Source organism: Lepidochelys olivacea (assembly GCF_965140295.1).
Source record: "Lepidochelys olivacea isolate rLepOli2 genome assembly, chromosome: 11".
Lineage (NCBI taxonomy): Eukaryota > Metazoa > Chordata > Testudines > Cheloniidae > Lepidochelys > Lepidochelys olivacea.
The window spans coordinates 53,527,212-53,548,174 of NC_140421.1; the positions used below are offsets into that span (position 1 = coordinate 53,527,212).

General features: G+C 39.6%; 1 protein-coding gene across 5 annotated transcripts in view; it reads left to right on the forward strand.

Annotated features, from left to right (window-relative positions):
- MYO1B (myosin IB) overlaps positions 1-20,963 on the forward strand; it is a 185,098-nt gene that overhangs the window by 87,288 nt on the left and 76,847 nt on the right. For all 5 annotated transcript variants that reach the window (XM_084643733.1, XM_084643735.1, XM_084643732.1 and 2 more), the window contains exons 4-6: positions 6,679-6,773; positions 13,117-13,221; positions 16,706-16,752. In XM_084643733.1, coding sequence (XP_084499859.1) covers positions 6,679-6,773; positions 13,117-13,221; positions 16,706-16,752 — 247 coding nt within the window. The remainder of the gene's footprint in view (positions 1-6,678; positions 6,774-13,116; positions 13,222-16,705; positions 16,753-20,963) is intronic.

Here is a 20,963-nt window from a genome sequence, read left to right on the forward strand (position 1 = left end):
TTTTAAAAAATGATAGCTGCTCGTTTGTAAAGACCTCGCCTAGGCAAAGCTACATCTATTTTGTAGTCCCCTGCTTTGTTCGCTTAATATAACAGCAAGCTAATCAACCTTCTCCAAGGAAGGGAAAGTGCTGAACACAAAGAATTAAATTGCAAATAGTCTTATGGGAGCTGAGGAATGCATTTTATTTTAGGGCAATTAAGATTAAATGATATTTCAGTACATATAAGTGAATACCTTTTTAATACATGGTGATAGTATTTTTTAAAACCTGGATAGCTGAATAGCTTCATTCCCTTCCCAAAAATAGAGTAATGTTTAGCAAAATAAAATTTCAAAAACGATTTACACAGCACTCTTCCATGTTGATCCCAGTCTTTAAAGGCACTGAGATTCTTGATACCCAGCTGGGTTTTGTTGTTTCCCCCAACTCAGAGTGGGAGAGAAGCGCTGATTTGTTTGCAATTGTTGTTTTCTTTGAATCTCTCTCTGATTGGTATCCATTTAGATGTTGTGGCAGCAAGGAAATAATGAAAGTTACTCTGAATTTTACTCAAACTTGATAAATTACAATTTACTAATTTATTAATACTTCTGTATTAACATAAAAATATCAAACAGATTATCCTCTACACGTGCAAATATAATTAACTGCATATCGTTTACAGTATAGCCTGGCAATATGCTTATCTGTGATGGGGTAGAAGAGGATTACAATGGCTGAGTTCCAAGGAGAGTGACTAAGTATAAGTAAATTGGAAGACTCAAAAAATAGAATTTTTTTAAAGTAGAGAATGAGTTAGAAGTTACATTCCAAGACAAAGCAATAGGCCTTAACATGGGATCTGAAAAGAATCAAGGATTCAGTTAGGCTCAGAGACATGGAGTCTATTCCAGATGGTGGAGGCAGCTTGGAGGGGAGGATCTGCCACCTGCTGTGGAGAGACAAGGAAACAGAAGACACTGCTGTCTGATTAGCATGGGGAACATTCTAAGTAACTGCAAGCAGGGGAAGAGATAAGGTGGGGGAATTACGAAGACAAACCTCCAGGACTAAGAAGGGTGAGGAAAGAGTAGCTAGTGCCAGGGCCAGCTCCAGGCACCAGCCAAGGAAGCAGGTGCCTGGGGCAGCACGTCTGGGTCTTTGGCGGCAATTCAGTGGCGAATCCTTCATTCTGTCTCTTCCACTTCGGCGGCAGCTCAATCGGGTTTTTCTTTTTTTTTTTCTTCTTCGCCGCTTGGGGCGGCAAAAAAGCTGGAGCCGGCCCTGGTTAGTGCTGAGGTGAGAGAAAATCATCAGCTAGTCCATGGTGGTTAACCACATGTAGAAGGGTATTTTACTATTGTGAAAGGGACAGATGCCAGAATGAAAATGATCAAAGAAGTTGTTTTGGGAGTGGTATTTAAACAACAATGACTATTTTTATTTAAACAATGACATTGTTTTATTTAAATCATGACATTTTTCTAGGTTTTGCTAAGAAAGGGAAGATGACAGATGATTGTTATGAAAACAAGAGCAAAGGAATTTAGAGGGGGGCAGTGGAGGCAATCTTGAGCACTCAGGTAGGTGGTGAGTGATTACTGCTGGGAAGGGAGCAAAAGTTTGGAGGCAGGAAGAGACAGGATACAGTCATTAAAGGCCAAATTTGGAAAGGTGCCTGTTGGGATTTTAAATCTGGCCCTAAGTGTCCTTTGCTAAAAGGATGATGTCTAAGAGACTGGAGGGAGGGAAGCAAAGGAAAGCTGAGTACTACGGATGGGGATAGAAGACAATAGTTGGTGGAGGTGGGCAGTAATGCATTGTAGTTAAAATTGAAAATTCCTTGCAAGTACTCTGAAACTTGCAAGTAAAAGTGGAGCATAGAGCTTGGTAGGGGAATGAAGATTGTCAATGCTTTTTGCATTCATGGATGTAGTCTCAATGTAGTGATTAACTTTCAGATATTTATGTTCTTTAGTTTTATTTCTCTGATTAGCAAGTCCTCAGTGAACGTGTACTCCAGCATAAAAACCCAGGGTTGTGAGTTCAATCCTTGAGGGGGCCATTTAGGGACCTGGGGCAAAAATTGGGGATTGGTCCTGCTTTGAGCAGGGGGTTCGATTAGATGACCTTCTGAGGTCCCTTCCAACCCTGATATCCTATGATTCTATGAAATGGATGTAAAGAAAACAAAACAAAATACTGGGGTCAAAACAAACTTTTCAAAATCAGTGATCATTCCAGTTGTTTGAAAGTACACAGCCTAAACACTTTGTGCTATGAAAAGTACTATGGCTATAGAACAAGGAACGTCGTGATTGATCTAGATATGGGTAGCATTTAGGATTCAAATTGTTCCTATACTTAGATCTCAACTAAGGGAGAACTTCAGTAAATATTGTATCCTTGATGTGGTAGGAGAATAACATGGTTGACTTTTATATTAAAACTTACAAATGAAAGAAGAGTTTATAATAAAGTGTGGTAAATGACATTGCTGACACACTCATAAAATAATTCAAATCATACGGTTCACAACTGTCTTTTAGCTAAGAACTACTTTAAAGATCTATTTAGGTTCTGTAATTATATGGTGGCTCAGAAGAGTGGCATGTGGTTTAGGTTTATGAATGTTGACATCACTGAGGAGTACACGTTAATGCTACCAAAAGAAAAGGAGAAGTAGAAGGATTATTTGTGGTCGTTAAATTATGATAAAAACTAAACTGAGATCTATTTTTACAGAGCATGAGACCATTTTTAATCGTTTATAACGAATAGAGGATGTACCTGGAAAGGGGTAGGGATCTAATTTTTATTGCACAGCAAGAAGAGGATAGAAAATGTATAAAATACTCTACAATAATGGTGTATTGTTAAATTAGACATGATGGGTGAATCTGTTACTTTTTTATTTTAAATAAACATTTATGTTCCAAACTCTGACACAGATGGCACTAATTCTGTGTAGGCAGTGCCACGAATGCAGAAAATTCTTTAAAAGGCTTGCTACTAAAACACTACCTGGGCTATGCCATCTAGAACTTAATTTGTGAAAGGCATAGCCTGAACTTCAGGGTAAACATACAACTTGCATGAAGAAAGTTTTATTAACTGTGTGTGTGAATTTTTTGTCAGTGTAAGTGAACTTGATTTGTCTTGTGTGTCTGGATATACTCTTTGATATGCTATTTGAAGATTGTATTAGGCTTTCCAGCATTGTATAGTGGTGAGGTTTCGTCAGAAAAAGAAAACGTTCCAAATAAACACACAACAGCCCTGGCTGAATTATGCAAGGCCAGGTGATTTGGATAAAAATGACTGTTTTCCTTTCTTTTAAATTTCTGGTGGTTGTTTATGACCTTATACTTCAAGTTTCTGTGTGAAGAAAGACTTCGTTGCTTGTGCATTGTTCTTCTGAGGTGATTGATTGTGTGTGTTTGAAGACAATCACTAATGCTGTACAATCCATGTAGGGCTAGTGATAGTGGCATTTCAGCACTAGAGAATTCAGTAGCCTTGTTAGAGGTGAATGATTTTAAGGTGACACATTCAAGATATGAATTAGGAATGTGTTGGTTGCCCTAAAATTGCCAGTGAGGTCTCCACACTGTTTTCTGGTGTAATACTGTCAAGCAGAGGTGCTGGAACTAGGGGTGCTGGTGATGCTGCTACACCCACTGGCTCAAAGTAGTTTCCATTATATACACTGTTTACAGTTTGCTTCAATGGCTCTCAGCACCCCCACTATACAAATTGTTCCAGCCCCCCTGTGTCAAGTGAGGACTGATGTTTGCAAACCTGGTACTTCAGTAGTAGAAATGCCATTTGTTTGTGCTGGGGTGGTATTCTTGGAGATGATGGATGAGACAGTTTGAAGGACAAACGGCACTGGATTCTATGGCTGGATGGGCTTGGTGAGCTAACCATTCTGTGACTTCACTTAAAAAATGACACTGTAGTGTTTATATGAAAGCTGTCTTCCAGAAACAAACCCATGGAAACCACAGCTTGCGTTGTTAATATCCCATCTGCCTGGGAAGGAGTACTGTTTAAAGGGATCTAGGAGTTATAGTGGATTACAAGATAAATATGAGTCAACAGTGTAACGCTGTTGCAAAAAAGGAAACATCATTCTGGGATGTATTAGCAGGAGTATTGTAAGCAAGACACAAAAAATAATTCTTCAGTTCTACTCCGCGCTGATTAGGCCTCAGCTGGAGTATTGTGTCCAGTTTTGGGTGCCACGTTTCAGGAAAGATGTGGACAAATTGGAGAAAATCCAGAGAAGAACAACAAAAATGATTAAAGGTCTAGAAAACATGACCTCTGAAGGAAGATTGAAAAAATTGGGTTTGTTCAGTCTCTGGAGAAGCGAAGACTGAGAGGGGACATAACAGTTTTCAAGTACATAAAAGGTTGTTACAAGGAGGCGGGAGAAAAATTGTTGTTCTTAACCTCTGAGGATAGGACAAGAAGCAATGGGTTTAAATTGCAGCAAGGGCAGTTTAGTTTGGACATTAGGAAAAATTTCCTAACTGTCAGAATAGTTAAGCACTGGAATAAATTGCTTAGGGAGGTTGTAGCATCTCCATCATTGGGGATTTTTAAGAGCAGGTTGGACAAACACTTGTCAGGGATATGGTCTAGATCAGTGCTACTCAAAGTGGTGGTCTGCGGTCTGGTGCCAGTCCATGAGCCATCGGCTGCCGGTCTGCGCGCACATTAGGAAAAAAAAAAGTTGCCGGTCCCTCACATCAGATAGCTTGAGAAGCACTGGTCTAGATAACACTTAGTCCTGCCCTGAGTGCAGGGGACTGGACTAGATGACCTCTTGAGGTCCCTTCCAGTTCTATGATTCTGTGATCTCTTCTCTGCCCCCTGGCCCATTTTGCTTCTTCCCTCACAGATTGCTTTGAAAGAATGTTGCTTAAAATTAACTATGATGAACATATTTACACAGATAAGTCTAAGAGGCATGTGTTACACTCTCAACTTTGCAAGTTTATCTGCAGCACCTTTAAGGAATATTATTCTCTTCCTGAATGTGTCCTACCAGAGAATCTTGTGAATCTAGCAACTGTACTTTGGATATGTGACAATAGGGCTGCTGCCAGGAATTGCATCATGGTCTCTCGGCAGCAGTGGAGTCTTTTCTTTGCTACTGTTGTTACATGCTGGCCATATCGCAAATCAACTCTATTTCAGTGTTAAACACATTAGAGCTCTCTACTTTCTTGTACTTTAAACAATTTTCACATCTAGTTGAATCATTGAGTTCAAATTCTAAAGATGAATGGGTCTCCAGAGCAGAATTAAAAGTTTTAGGAATCTCCTCATCAATGCCAGATACATCAAGAGGAGTTGGACATCTTTGGTTTGCTGTGGTTAAAGTGGCTAGTGCATCAATCTGTTCTTAAATATGAGTTACCAGTTAGCGTCTTGTTTCTGCGTCTTGTTGGGCATGGATGTTTCCAAACCATCTTGAGCTGTGTCTAATGTTATAAACTAAGCAAGATCAGGCCTAGTTAGTACTTGAATGAGATCTTCAGGGAACAACCAGGTGCTGCAGGAAGTAATGTTGGCAGTACAATAGATAGCACTCTTAATAGCACTGTATGATGTGCTGTATACAGTTTCATTGTCAGCCAAAGATCCAAATTGTCCGACAAATTGCTATGATTTTGTCTCGTGGCCTGTGTGTGTGTATGTTCCTGTATAGTAGGCCTGAAGTCTCTGCTAGTGCAGAGAAGATGATGTCAATTCTTAATCTGTTTTTTAGCTCCAAATTATGTAACGCCACCCTAAATTTGGTTTCCAAATGTCAGTAATTCAGCTAATCAGAAAACATGAAAATATGCCGAGGAACAATGACAAGCCACGGACTGATAGTTAATGTTTTAAACATGCCGTGTGTACTTTAACCATTCAAATTATATTCATAATATTTTAATAAGATTTTTAAGGGTTTCTCCCACTTCTTTAGAGGGGAAATTGTTTTGGAATATAACATGCAGTGGTTTGGAGGAAATTTGCTTGAATGAAGGAGTGGAATTGGGGAAGTATGTGCCAGGGGAAAGTATAAGATCACAATGGAGGTTTGACTGATTTCCAGCCTGAAGCATCTTCCTCTCAGTGGAAGAGCAGAGCATCAACCCCCTTCTTGCATGTTAGTAGTGATATGAATAAGATAAATTCTAACCACAAATATAGTTGAAATAACAAGTTGATACAATATCTCATTGCAGTGCTTTGATTGTGGGTTGTAAACTTACGTTGTTACTTGACTCTGAAAATACTGGCATTTCTTATAGTGGCAGCTAAATGAATACTTACACGGACGGATGTATGTCTGCAAATTCTGAAGGCTTTAATGAGTCTCTAAAAGAGTGTGGTGGAGGGAAGTAACTTCTATTTCTTTCCCAGGCCCATTCTAGAACTGTAATTATGAAATAAATCAGTAATCACGAACATCCATGTTAGACTTTCTTGGCTCATAGGATTCCAAAGAAGCTTCAGTTCTCCATTTATCACTTGGTATAGTGCTTAGTAAGCTACATAGCATTGTTTTAATGCTATCTGAACCTCAAGGACATATTTTATATATATATATAATGTCTTGATGATATATATATATATAGTCTTGATGACATTTGCTTATTTCTCTGCTAAATTCATCATCTTTTACTTTACAGCTTTGCTCTGTCAGATGAAGCATACAGATCCCTCAGGGACCAGGATAAAGATCAGTGTATTCTTATTACTGGAGAGAGTGGAGCTGGAAAAACAGGTAATATACAGCTTTGTCTTCTCCATGCTCCCCTCCAAAAATATGAGAGGGTGTTGGAGTTATCTCTTTGCAGTTGCTCCATGCAGTAAACTAATTGCATCATGATATGTGTTAGTGCAGGTGTGACATTGCATTGAGTGTTGTTGCATAAATGCAATTCCATTGTACTGGTGCGATGTCATGATATCGATGTGCAAATCATCCTTTTGGTGACGCTATATTGCAAAGGTCAAAATAAATTCAGGATTCACTTGCCTTGCAGAATACACTCCAAGCCTGTGAAAACTGGACCTCCCCTGCCCTTTTGGGATTGGTTGAAAACCCTGGAAAGCATTCACCAAAGCCTTTAAATATAGGACTTTTAATTTCATACACTATTTATATAAAAACCATAATGGTGATGGCTTTGGAAATGAAATCTCTCATGCTGTGCTCAGCTACACTTAGTACACTGGCAAGCGTACAAGATAACTGCATTTCTCTCAAGCAAAGCTGGAATAATTTGAGAAAATTCTCAGTTCATTGAAAAGTATGGAATTGTGTGGGGGTAAATGTCACTTTCATAACTGTTCACCTTGAAAGCTCATTTAAAAAAAAATCAATTGCATTATAGTCTCAAATAGCAATTTAATAGAGCTGCTGAGGAAAAGAAACAGCAGGTACAGAACACTTAAATTTGTTTCTACATCATCTGAGCGATTGTTTCTGAAGGCAGGAAGACTTATGGCTTATTATGCATCCAGTAAACAAAAGTAAAATTGGTGGAAAATTAAACCACCAAGTGTACATATTGTAAGACTGCATAGAGAGTTGCTTCATTTGGGGGACATAGGGTTGGAAGGGTTTTGCACCTTAGTATTCTTAATGTGCATTCTCAAAAGTTATGTCCTTTTCTTTATTGCCCCTTTTGTGAATCCTGAATGAGAGGCTTTGACATTCTGTAATTCTTTCCTTTTCCAGTTCTGTGATGGGTGGTCTACTGAGTAAATAAGCATATTAAAAATAATCTTAAATTCCCTTAAAACAAGTTCACTGCACAGTAGTTCAAACTTCATTAATAGTTGAAAGGAATTCTTTAGTGATATATATATTGCTCCGGATTTATCCTGATGTCATCAGAAAGTGCACACTTACCCTAAATTACATTACATTCACTTATTTGCTGCTTTAGTTCGTTTTTCACTCAAAGCTTGAGTAGCCCTTCCCAAAGAATTTGGACTGTTTAGGGAGATTTGTCAGATCAGATAGCTGAGGAACACTTAGGCATGCAGAGTAGTCTCTTATTTCACTGCTGCACATCAGCCTGATTGTCTCAGCATCATTAGGAGCCTTTGATCCATGGTAAAGATCTTCCATTTCCTCACAGCTACTGTCCAGTTTAAACCTAGCTGTGATCCTTTAGGGGATGCCGCCAACAAAAAAATCATGTTTGTCTCAGTAATTTCTTCCCTGCTGTTTCAAGTGGATCCTTTTGGACTACAATAACTGGAAGAGATTAGAGAGAATATTTGTTTATTTTGTGCTTTCAGCAGCACTTTGTGTGTAACTAGTTTCATAGCTTTCCCCTGTTGTTTTTGCGAAGGTCTAACCCAACAGGGCAGGGAGAAAAACTGATTGGCTCAGGAGATTTGGGAGGGAAGCATAAAACCTGAAACAACTCTTAACTTGTTTTGTTTTAAAACTGAACAGATAAAAAAGGGACACAATCATTTGTAATGCCCTGCTACTGCCTTCATACCATACAGAATGGGTGCTTTGTAAACAGAGAGATACACAGTACTTTATTCTCCACAGAAAGGCCTGACAGTTTTCCATTTCTTGTCTCCATTCCCCTCTACTGCTCCACTGAAAATGGCTCCTTCAGCACTGAGGGATCTTTTTTGTGGAGGATGGGCATGAAGCTCCAACTCGCGTGTCCTACCTCATCTGATCACTAGTCCAACTGCCAAAAGCTCTTTTTCACCCAGAAAGATTGCAAGCATTCCACCCACCCAACTCACGGGGGAGGGAAATTAGAGCCTAAGGTTGAGACTCTTAAGAACGTCCATGTAGAAACAGAATATCATTCCACTTAACACCTGAGCTAGGGTTGCCTAGGATTGTCCGGGAGTCTCCAGGAATTAAAAAAAATCTTTAATTAAAGATTGTCCTGTGATGAAACCTCCAGGAATATGTCCAACCAAAATTGGCAACCCTAACCTGAGCATGTGTTCAGACAGCGAATCTAGATTTAAATCAGTCTTTATCCCTTAGCTCATCAGCCACTTCTGCTCATACGTTTTCTATGACAGATTCATATTACTGCATTAAGTCAACTCTTTAGATCAGCCTCTTTTTAGTTTTTTGGGAAAATAAGTGTAGTTAAATAAATGGATTGCTTTCACCTCCAATATGGCTACCCTTTCCGATGTATAAAAGGTATTAATATGAAGTTAACATGTAGCATTGAAAAGACTTGTTCAACATTTGCTAAAAAACATCACTTGACGCTGATATCTTTTGGTTTTGGTTAAGATTTGGAGAATGTTTATGCTGGTATTATTAGATCTATCAGAAGCCTTTCATACCATTGACCATGAGGTGGTGTCAACTGTCTTGTAGACTTGAGTGTGTGTAGTAGACAGGATTGTGTTGCAGATGTTTTGTCCTTTCTGAGATCTCTGTGAGAAGAATATTTGGACAGACAGGAGTATTTACTCTGGTGGCATTCTCATGGGTTTCCCCAACGTGTGGAAATATTCTTGGTTTTGTGGATTGCATTTTCTTGTACAAAGAGGATGTCTTGCTACTGCTTTTTTTGTCCTAATATTTCTAATCTGTCAAAGGTACTTGGAGACTTGCATAGGTTTTTCTCATATGTTGAAATAAAGTAAAAGTTTGGATGTATATCCAAAATTATCCAGACTTCTTTGGCTAGAAAGCTGATTGGGAGTTTCATTATGTTTCTGGTACATAGTGGGTTGAGGCAGACTGGAATAAGAGACCAAGAGAATAGCTTTTCATGTATTTTGATACTTCTGTTTTTATTCTAATCTGCAAGTAGGACATGCAGAAGCGTGTACATTTTTTTAAAAAAAGTACCTGACTTTTGTTGACCATCAAAGATTCAAGTCAGTTCTTATTTTTGCCCTAATTTGTTTGCCTGTCTGTACATCAGGTGTAACAGGGGAGACACTCAGAAAAATCAATGAGGAGTCCTTGTGGCACCTTAGAGACTAACCAATGTATTTGGGCATAAGCTTTCCTGGGCTATAACCCACTTCATCAAATGCATGGAGTGAAAAATACAGTAGGCAGACAAAGATGGGAGTTGCCTTACCAAATTGGAGTGGCGGTCAGTGCTAATGAGGCCAATTCGATCAGGGTGGATGTGGCTTATTCCCAACAGTTGACAAGAAGGTGTGAGTATCAACAGAGGGAAAATTACTTATTGTAATGACCTAGCCACTCCCAGTCTTTATTCAAGCCTAATTTGATGGTGTCAAGTTTCAAAATTAATTTCAGTTCGGCAGTTTCTCACTGAAGTCTGTTTCTGAAGTTTTTTGGTTGAAGAATGGGCACTTTTAAGTCTGTTATTGAGTGTCCAGGGAGATTGAAGTGCTCACCTACTGGTTTTTGAATGTTAAAATTTTTGATGTCTGATTTGTGTCCATTTATTCTTTTGCATAGAGACTGTCCGGTTTGGCCAATGTACATGGCAGAGGGGTATTGCTGGCACATGATGGCATATATCACATTGGTAGATGTGTAGGTGAACAAGCCCCTGATGGTGTGGCTGATGTGGTTAGGTCCTATGATGGTGTCCCTTGAATAGATATGCGGACAGAGTTGGCAACGGGGTTTGTTGCAGGGGTTGGTTCCTGAGTTAGTGTTTCTATTGTGTGGTGTGTAGTTGCTTGTGAGTATTTGCTTCAGGTTGGGGTGTTGTCTGTAAGCGAGGACTGGCCTGTATCCCAAGGTCTGTGAGAGTGAGGGATCGTCCTTCAGGATAGGTTGTAATACTTGATGATGCGTGGGAGAGGTTTTAGTTGGGGGCTGTAGGTGATGGCTAGTGGCATTCTGTTATTTTCTTTGTTGGGCCTCTCCTGTAGTAGGTGACTTCTGAGTACCCTTATGCCTCTGTCAATCTGTTTCTTCACTTCCCCCAGGTGGGTATAAAGACTGGGAGTGGCTGGGTCACTACAAAAAGTAATTTTCCCTCTGTTGATACTCACACCTTCTTGTCAACTGTTGGGAATGGGCCACATCCACCCTGATTGAACTGGCCTCATTAGCACTGACTGCCCCACACTTGGTAAGGAACCTCCCATCTTTTCATGTGCTGTATATTTATACCTGCCTACTGTATTTTTCACTCCATGCATCTGATGAGGTGGGTTATAGCCCGTGAAATAAATAAATTTGTTAGTCTCTAAGGTGCCACAAGGACTCCTCGTTTTTGCTGATACAGACTAACATGGCTAGCGCTCTGAAACCTGTCACTCAGGAAAATGGAGCTTTTTGTGGAGTGTTTATAAGGAGAAATGGCCCTGCTCTTTTTTAGCCTATTAAAAATACTCCAAATAGCCCCCAAATCCTGAAGAATTTTGTGAATGATCTTATTTTATACCTCTACATCTCGAAATATTACGTGTTTGCGAAGCCTTGTAAAGGCAAGCTGTGGTTGAAGCAGACGGTGTAACTGTCTGTGTTAGGGTGACCAGATGTCCCGATTTTATAGGGACAGTCCCGATATTTGGGGCTTTTTGCATCTATTACCCCTCCATCCCCTGTCCTGATTTTTCACACTTTCTGTCTAGTCACTCTAGTCTGTGTGCTAGAGTCTTGCTCCCGCACCGCAGAGGCTGGGGTGATGGCAGTTGCTCTCCTTTCCATCTGGAATAGCAGCCTGTGCACCCCTGTCCCCCACTTTCCCCATCATCCCCTCTTCCAATACTTTCCAATGTTGCTGTGGTATTGGCAGGGTTGGCAAGAGCAGTGTCAGTTGTAGAGGATACCTTCTGGAAAGAGCTATTGTTTCAGGCTATTGGCGGACTGGGGTAGGCATCACTGCATTGGTTTGACTTGGGTCCCATTTTCACGCTTTTCTTTGCAACCGGTGAGGGCTGGGAACCTTTGTAAAAATGAAAGCTGAGATTCTGCTGAACTCATGTGATTCCAGGAGATGAGGCCCTGGGCACAGGCCTGCCATACCTATCTGTGTCTGTTTGCTGAATTTCAACTTAGGGACAGAAACAACCAGTTAATACTAAGCAAATTTTGCTTAAACAGAAGAGCATCAAAATTCAAGGAGAAACCATTTGTTTGTTTGTTCTTTGCTGAAATCAGACCCTTAAATATGTACCAGATCTTTGAAAGGAGAAAGTAAATGAGTTTTTATGATCATTGTATTGATTTGAGTGGGATTCCTGCTGTTAGTAATTATATTGTATTTAAAGTTGTATTAATGCATATCCTGTGAGTTACCCCAAATTGGGCAATCTTGCATCATATTAAACACTGCATACCTGTTTTAAACCTTACTTGCTCAGCTCCTGTCACAGCTGCTCTCTTTGCTAAACAATATTATCATAAGATCCAGACTATTTGTTTTATGTAATCTTTACTTATATTATTTGGATGGGTCATTGACACTGATTTGATGTTTACATAACTGGGATTTTAACAATTTCAGAACTTGTTCAAACTTGTTTATGTTAAAATTAACACAGTGAAATTATGTTCATTGACTAAATTAATGGTTTGTATTCTGTAATCTGTTTTAAAATAGACTGCATTAATTACTTATTTAGACTTTTATAGCTACCGTTATGTGATGCGTGTGTACGTGTGTGATTTGATATATAATATGCAAAAGCCAAATAAATCTACTAAATCTAATGACTGACTGACTGATTTAGTAGTTTTATTGGCTTTTGCATTTTGCAATGTTAAGTCCCATTGTCCGTAGCCTGACATGTTGCAGATGATTTTTCATACTGTTAGCTTGTTGAGTCACTTTTACTCAAGCCGAATGGAAAAGAACCTATATATGCTTGGTTCACTAGTGTTCAGCATCGTTTTGCTTGGGTCCAGGCCATTGAAATCATTAGGTCTCAATGTGCTCACAGGGGTCTGAGTGCATGAGCCTCATCACACCATCAGGGCCTGAGTAGTATCAAGAAGAAAGAGATATGTGGAGGAGGATTGGGGTCTTTAACTCCTGCTGGAATGGTAAAAATGTTAAGGTACACAAGCCTGCATAATAACTAAAATATTTGCATAATAAATAAAATATTTGTGCCAGTTTTCAGGACTATTTCTCACTTTGATCTTTTTTTATCCTCTAATCTACACCCCTCAGAGGCCAGCAAGCTTGTTATGTCTTATGTAGCAGCTGTTTGTGGAAAAGGAGCAGAAGTTAATCAAGTAAAAGAACAACTTTTACAGTCAAATCCAGTGCTTGAAGGTAAGGATCTAATAATGCGTGTAGAAAATACATTGCTTCCTGTACTGCATCCTCCTACCAGGTCAGCTGGCTTTGTTATTTACAGTATCTGAAAGCATAGTTGGTGCTTTATAGGATTCCAGAAATAAGCCTTACAGTTATTCAGCTGTGGAAGGTTCTTTTTAAATAGAACTATTTTTGTTTAAATTGATTCTTTATTGGCAATACTGAAAGAGTGGGTTTTTAGTAAGGAAGCAAATGAGGATGTCAGCTTCTGGGCTAACTGCACTTTTGTTCCCTTCTGATTTCTTTGTGAATGTGTCTCAGGTATCTAGCTGTCACCTGCTAGTCTTTCACTCTCCGACTGCAGTCTGCTGTGATCAACCATGATTAACTTAGTAGATCTGCGTACCTTGGGTTCATAGCTCACGAAAGCGTCTGCTCAAATAAATTTGTTAGTCTCTAAGGTGCCACAAGTACTCCTTTTCTATCTGCAGTTTGTTTCTCTTAGGGAGCTATGGGAGTGGTAATGAGTGACCAAACAGCCTTATAAAGCCAAGTATTTATTTAGAACAAAAGGATTTTAGACAGGGTGATTTAAATCACTGGTCAGGAAAACTTGATGTAATCATGGATTTCTACATAAAAGTGCATTCTTGTTGGTTGTTATAACCTTAATATATATTCTTCACAACTCAGAGATAGATGTAGGTTTCATTTTTAGAAGGTACACACTATACATTTTTAAGTGATTTATTTAGAAAACTTTTCAGATTAGTTTTACAGCTATATCAGAAAATGAATGATTGTTTGGTTATTTCATTTACCAAAGGTAATTGAAGCAGATATTTATGAAGCCATTGGGAGGTGAACTATCTCCAATTCAACAGGTTAATCATTAATATTTGGAGGATTTTCTTGCCTTGCTATATTAGGAGGAGAACATCACCAGACAGACATTTAAATTGTTTTATTTAACTAAAACGACGACGTTATGTATTCTGGATTTTTTCTTCAACAGCAAACATATAATATTTTAACAAAACAAGCAAAACTTCCCATGACGTTGTTTTATTTAGGCAACCAGACCTTGCATTTCTTTGTTGCATTGTTTGCATTTTGCATGCATGCCTGTCTTACCCACATTTTACTTCATTAAAATATTCCCAAACTGGGTCTCTTTTAGGGCCTGCTTCCATTATAAGTTTTCCCTTCTAGTGAGAGAATGGTATGGTAGATCTCAAATCAATGAAGGCTACACTCAGAAAGACCTCAAGACTTCTGGAATATGGTGCTCAAACAGTTTCAGTTTTGTTTCTACTGCCTGTCCCTCCCTTCTCACATTTATCTCCAGACTTCTTCTCCTTGTCCAGATCTATTCTGCCCCCACCAATCTTCTATTCATTGAACTTTTTGAAACTTTGCGCTTTTAGAGAGAGGTAAGGGATTGACTGTGTACACAAATTTGCAGAGGGACAATAGGGTTCTCTCTCTCTCTCTCTCAACATTTTTGCTGTTAACAAGCACGTTCTCCACCCTGATTTCAGAGACAACAGATGTTAAAAACAATAAACCAGGATATATGCTTGCCTCTCTTTTCCTAAGGCTTGCCTGTCCCTGGATCTGGAGAAAGATCTAACTCTTTGACTTCTCTGTAGAGCTGCTCACTGTGTCCACCCCTGTTCCCCTGATAGCCCGTCACAATTGACTCCCCCAGCCCTCTCCTGACAAGGGCTTTTTAACTGTTCAGTATTTTTTTGCTCTCTGGGCTCCTACCCTGGGAAAGCAAGACTTGCATCTTCCTTGGAGACATAGGGAGCCATGAAGTTAATAGTTTCGCTGTTGTGTTGTAATTGCTGCCTCCCCCTACCCCCAAGAGTTTGTTTGAAGGTTGCTTATCTAGATTCATTGTCTTGTCTCCCTGCTAGCCCTTCCAATGGCCCCCTATTAAGATAGAACAATACATTCATACAAGGAAGTGTTATAGTCTAATCTATAATAATTTCACCTTGCTGACCAGATTACATGCAGTGTTCAAGTTATTTTCTCTCCGTATTCTTTAATTATTATGATATAATTCCGTGTCCATCAGTGGGTTCTCTTTTTGCAAACAAAGTGGGATTCTGTGTATTGAGGCATTATGGAAAAAGGCATGCAAATGGAAGTGAAGGAAGGAAGGGGACATAAAATTTACTATGGGAGGGGAATAGGAAATGTGCTAAGAGATAATGAATGTCCTCTCACAGGCAAGATCTGTCAGTGTACCATGCAATGGTCCTGTTAGTGCTGCTGAAACAGTATCTGGTACCAAGTGGGGTTAGCTATCCACCTCTTCTGGGGGGTCAGGACCTGCCGTTTGAGAAACCCTGACTTAAAACTATGATGTTATATAATCATGATGTGTATGGGCACTTCTTGCTTCTTTTGAGAATTTAGCATTGCTGTTTGTGCTGCCTGTTGCTGTGTTGTCCTGCTTTTGGTTGCCTTCCTGTAAAAGAGAAGAGACACCATATCTTCCCATGATTAACAGTAATCATGCTATGACCAAGTACCAGCTGCTGCATTTTAGATTTTTTACAATTTAGATCATATTCTATGCCTTTATGTGCAGTTGCATTTAAACTAAGCTGTAATGCAAGAAAATGGCAGAAATATGTTATGTTTGCATAAGTTATCTTACGGGAATGCTCTGCTTTTTAACTATACTGCTAATGTAAATTAACATGAGAAACAGTGAATTTAGGAGAAAACTGTCTCTGATTCTTCATAATGGAAAGTTTGTTTTTAGTTCTGTACATGATTACAAATGAGTCTTGTGTGTAGCACTGTATTTAATTATATGTTTGTTAAAAAGGTGACTTATTCCACCGTATAAAGTTGTTTTTTTAAAACAGTTCTGTCACTTTTAACCCTGGCCTCCAAGAGCAACAAATTCTGTCTTTTGGCTCCAGTTCTTTGACGCAGAATAGTCTCTCCATGCAAATTTGTTAAAGCTGAGAAACATATATTTTTTCACTCAGTGTCAACTTTACTTGAGTACTGAAAGTATAGATATATATTTTGTGACAAGTTAGCTCAAAGCCTTCTGCAATGAGCACGAGCACTATATTTCATAATAGTGAGTGACACACTTCCATTTGACAAACACAGCTTTACAGGATGAAATCTAATTCCTTAACTTGCCCTACAGTTTATTTTGAGTTCATGTTGCATGCACGTTGTAAGTTGGTAGTTGCCAGGCATAGTTCAAAACCACGTTGACAATAATGTTGGGAAAGTTTTTTCTTCACTGGCTCTTATTGTTAGAAAACTTCAGACTAAACTGATCTTTATAAATCCATCTTCAGCAACTGATAATGATGTCTCAAACACAGGACAGTGCTTTGTTTTCCATCAGGCATCGATTTGTTTATTTTTGTTTTTGCATAACATACAGTCATGACTTGTTTTTTAGTATTTAAATGTTTTTACCATGTTTCATTTATTTTTTGTTCTTTCCTACCAGCTTTTGGAAATGCCAAAACTGTAAGAAATGACAACTCTTCTAGATTTGTAAGTATATGTACAAGGCACAGAAGATCGTACATATAGTGTAAAGGAGATAATTCCTATCAAAGTTTAGAGTGTGATAGATTTTTATGTAGTTACAGAAGCCTGGGCAGTATCATGCGTGTCTGGAGTAGATGTTCTAATAGGCATTATTGCTCATCTGCAGTATATTTTTTAAAGTCTGTGTTAATTAAGAAAACATTTAAGTGGACTGTGTCAACTTGTTCCAAACCAAATTTTGTCATGTCTTGAAATTCTTAGAATCTATTGGTATTTCCTTAAATTATGTCATCGGACCTTCTCCTTAACATGGGACATAGAATTTCTCCGAGCCCATGTAGATCCTTTGCTTACTGCTTCACAGCAAGCTTTTAAAACTTACTCCAGCACCAGCTGGTTCTCCAGAAGGCAGGGGTTTGTTGCTGTGGAGGTTAATCCCTATTCTGAGGAGGAAACAAGTCCATCAGTCACTTCCCAGAATTTCTAAGGCTTTGTAGCAAGTGAGTAACCCATGTGGCACTGTCTATCTTCCTTTTAGAATCAAACTGTACACCAGGAGGCAAAGGGCCACTTGAAATCCCACCTGACTGGTGGGTAAGTACTTGGGCAGCTAGCCTGAGTGGCTGCCGGTGCTGCCGTGGCCACGCTGCCATTTTTAGCAGACTAGCTTAAGCAGAGCTACTGTGTTTCTATACTCTGTACTGGGAAGCACCCTTCTAGCTGCTGTGTAAATATAACCAGACATCCAAAAATTATCCTTTTTATCAGGGATAGGAGGCCTCATCCCAGCACTGTAGGTTTCTGTAAACTCAGTCTGCCCCATGGGGAATGGCACGTAGCTCTCATGCTCCCTAATTACCTGCATGCATGTGGGAGAGTCATTTCATTCTAGAGCTAGGCTAACTCTTGCTTGGTTAGTGGTTTTGAGCAGAAGCAGAGGGATCACTTGGATAAGGGATCTTTCTCCATCTGCATCTTTCACCTCTGGAACTATTTAAATAGACCAAAAGGAGTACTTGTGGCACCTTGGAGACTAACCAATTTATTTGAGCATTTAGTCTCTAAGGTGCCACAAGTACTCCTTTTCTTTTTGCGAATACAGACTAACACGGCTGTTACTCTGAAACCTTTAAATAGACCAACATTTCTGCTGAATACTTTAAACTACCCCACACCCACCATAGGAGCTAGATCTGTGGTAATTTGGGACTTGCACAGCCGAGAAAACAGATATTTCCTGTTAGGTGAGACCTGTAAACAGCAATGACTCTTTTTCAGAGTTGTTGTTATTCCCATTATATAATTGATCTTCCTAGTAAGTAGATGAAAAGACAGTATGTTGGGAGGAACTTGGTTCTCTTGTCTGCTTATGTTCCTGAAGTCGAAGTCAGATTCTATTCCTTTGTTTGCCCAAGGCAAATAATATTAATGAAGGATTAAAAGATTTTTTAAATCATCTTCAGCACTAAGGGAGGGCAAGTATACTTTTGCAAGCATTGGTAGGTTTTCATGACATTTTTACAAGGCTGAACTTGAATCCCAAAAGGGGAGAGGGTGTTAGATCACCTTTCTTTTTCATCTTATGTGAGAAGCTTTTCTTGTAAGAAAGTAATGACCATGTCATTTGAAAGGAAAACATTTTTGTCATAGCACTACTTATGAAGCCAGCCACATTGCTCTGTGATGTACAGCATTTAATGTTTCATTTGACCCAATAGAACATTTCACCTCTCCCTTCTGAATAATTGCTTAATTCATGATTTGTTGTGACTCCTGTTCTACAAATGCATTTAGTCTCCTGGTAAGAGTTTTTGTTGCTTTCTGACTTTAACATAAAATTAGACTGAAAACCGAAATATGCAAGAGAGTGCTAAATTTGAGAGTTGCCACTTATCTGGCTGGACGAAACATAATTATACCTCAGCTAGATTTGATGCTATTCCTGACACAGTTGGTTGCCTAAACGGTCATGTGACAAGGAGCATTGTGCTATTTATCAAGTTAATCACTGCATGATATCATCTTCCCTCTTTCTTTTTTTTCTTTTTTTTTTTTTAACTCTGCATCTTTAATTCAGATTCATTTTGCAGGCATGAAATTTCTACATGTGTTTACTCTTCAGTTTTGCGATGAATACCACATTAGCTGTTCTGGTTTTCTGTTAGTAGATTTGTACTCTGCAAATAACTTGTTAAGGAAAGATTTCAGCATAAAACCAAATGTGAAACTTGTTAGGATATAGATATTCAGGCCTGTCTGTAAAGGCCTATACTCTAAGAATTTAGGTGTATTCTTATCGCTTAGCTAGTTATAGAGGTATAAAAGAAAGAATCAAAATCACTGTCTGCCGGCGTAAGGTCCTTCTCTTACTGTGACAGACTGAGGTCCTGTGCTTAGGCTAAGATCTTTGGCTAAGCAGCAGAGGCAGCCATAAGCTGGGAAGCGAATGGTCACATCCTCACATTCCAAACTAGTCACATTGAAATAAGGTGCTCTTGGGCTGTTAGGCACTATCAGGACAGGATTGTATTCCTATCACCTCCAGAGAAAGGGAAGTGCCTAGAAAATGTAAAAGGAAACTTAGTTTGGTAGCATCCTGTCTGGCAAGAACTCACTTATCCATAGCTGGGATGTGAAATCCTCACTTCTGTATTGTTTTGTCATGATCATTCCCACTTTGCTATTGTTTGTCTGTATAATCTCTGTCTTGGTTCTGCGATTGTTCCTGTCTGCTGTATAATTAATTTTGCTGGGTGTAAACTAATTAAGGTGGTGGGATATAATTGGTTAAATAATCATGTTACAATATGTTAGGATTGGTTAGTTAAATTTCAGGAAAATGATTGGTTAAGGTATAGCTAAGCAGAACTCAAGTTTTACTATATAGTCTGCAGTCAATCAAGAAGTGGGTGGGTGTGTAGGGGGGAAATGGGAACAGGGAATGGGGGTGGGGAAATTGGAATCATGTTTTGCTAAAGGGGGAAATGGGAACAGGGAATGGGGGTGCAGAAATTGGAATCATGTTTGGCTAAGGGCAGGAATGGGAACAGGGACACAGGTATAAGGCTCTGTGGTGTCAGAGCTGGGAAGGGGGACACTAAGGAAGGAAACTGGAATCATGCTTGCTGGAAGTTCACCCCAATAAATCTCAAATTGTTTGCACCTTTGGACTTCGGGTATTGTTGCTCTCTGTTCATGCGAGAAGGACCAGGGAAGTAAGTGGGTGAAGGAATAAGCCCCCTAACAAAACTGTATAGGAGCTGGCGACTGGCAATAAATATTATTGCTACTAATAAGCTGGAACTAAATATTTGGAGACCCAAAAGACTGAGCACCCATCCCCAAATTTCTCTTAGGAGCTGAAAGTAGAAAGCCACAAAGAGGGTGTGTCGACACAGCAGTGTAAGCCCAGTGTTCAAACTCAGGCTCGAGCCTAATCCCCCTTCCTTCTACACACAAAATCATGCTAACCAAGGGCTCAGACCCAAGGTGCCAGGACCCACGGGGTGGAGGGTGCGAGCCTCAGTTAAGCCAGGATGCAGGGTTCAAGCCCTATTGCTTGGCAGTGTAGACACAACCCCACTGGACTTGTGCTCTGGGTGTCCGCTGAAAGTATCCCACAATTCCATGGGCTGACTTTGAATTCAAATTAATTAGAATATCTTTATTGCTTTAAATTGAGCCCCAAAATTGGTTAGGATGGCACATTCATATTGTGGTCCTCCACCTGGATAGAACTTAGGGTTGCTGGAGAGCTGCTTTTGTCAGTTGAAGGCCTTCCCAAACCTCCCCCTGCCCCCCACCCCCCCCCGCAAACTCTTGCTCAGTAGCTGGTGAGAGATTCTTGTGCTGCTTCCACACAGCTGAGTCTGCTCTGACTGCTCCTCCGATTGACCCTGTTGGTTTTTCTGAATTGAACGGAGTAAAGTGTTTTTATCGCAGGCACTGTAGGCTCTAGAGTGTTGCAAGACGTTCCAGGAGTGAGGCAAGGTACAAGGTTTAGGGGATATTGGAGTATTTGGGGTTGGGAAGGAAAGGTGCCTGAAAGGTGATGTGGATGAAACAAGGAAGGTGGAGGGGAAGAAGAGACGGCGAGGAGTTGGGAAGTGTAGAAGGTTGAATTTGGGAGATCAGGAATATGAAGGGGGAGAGAGAACAACCAGTTGTCTTTCTCTCTTCAGACCTTGCTTTTAAATCCAGAGCTAAAATGCTCT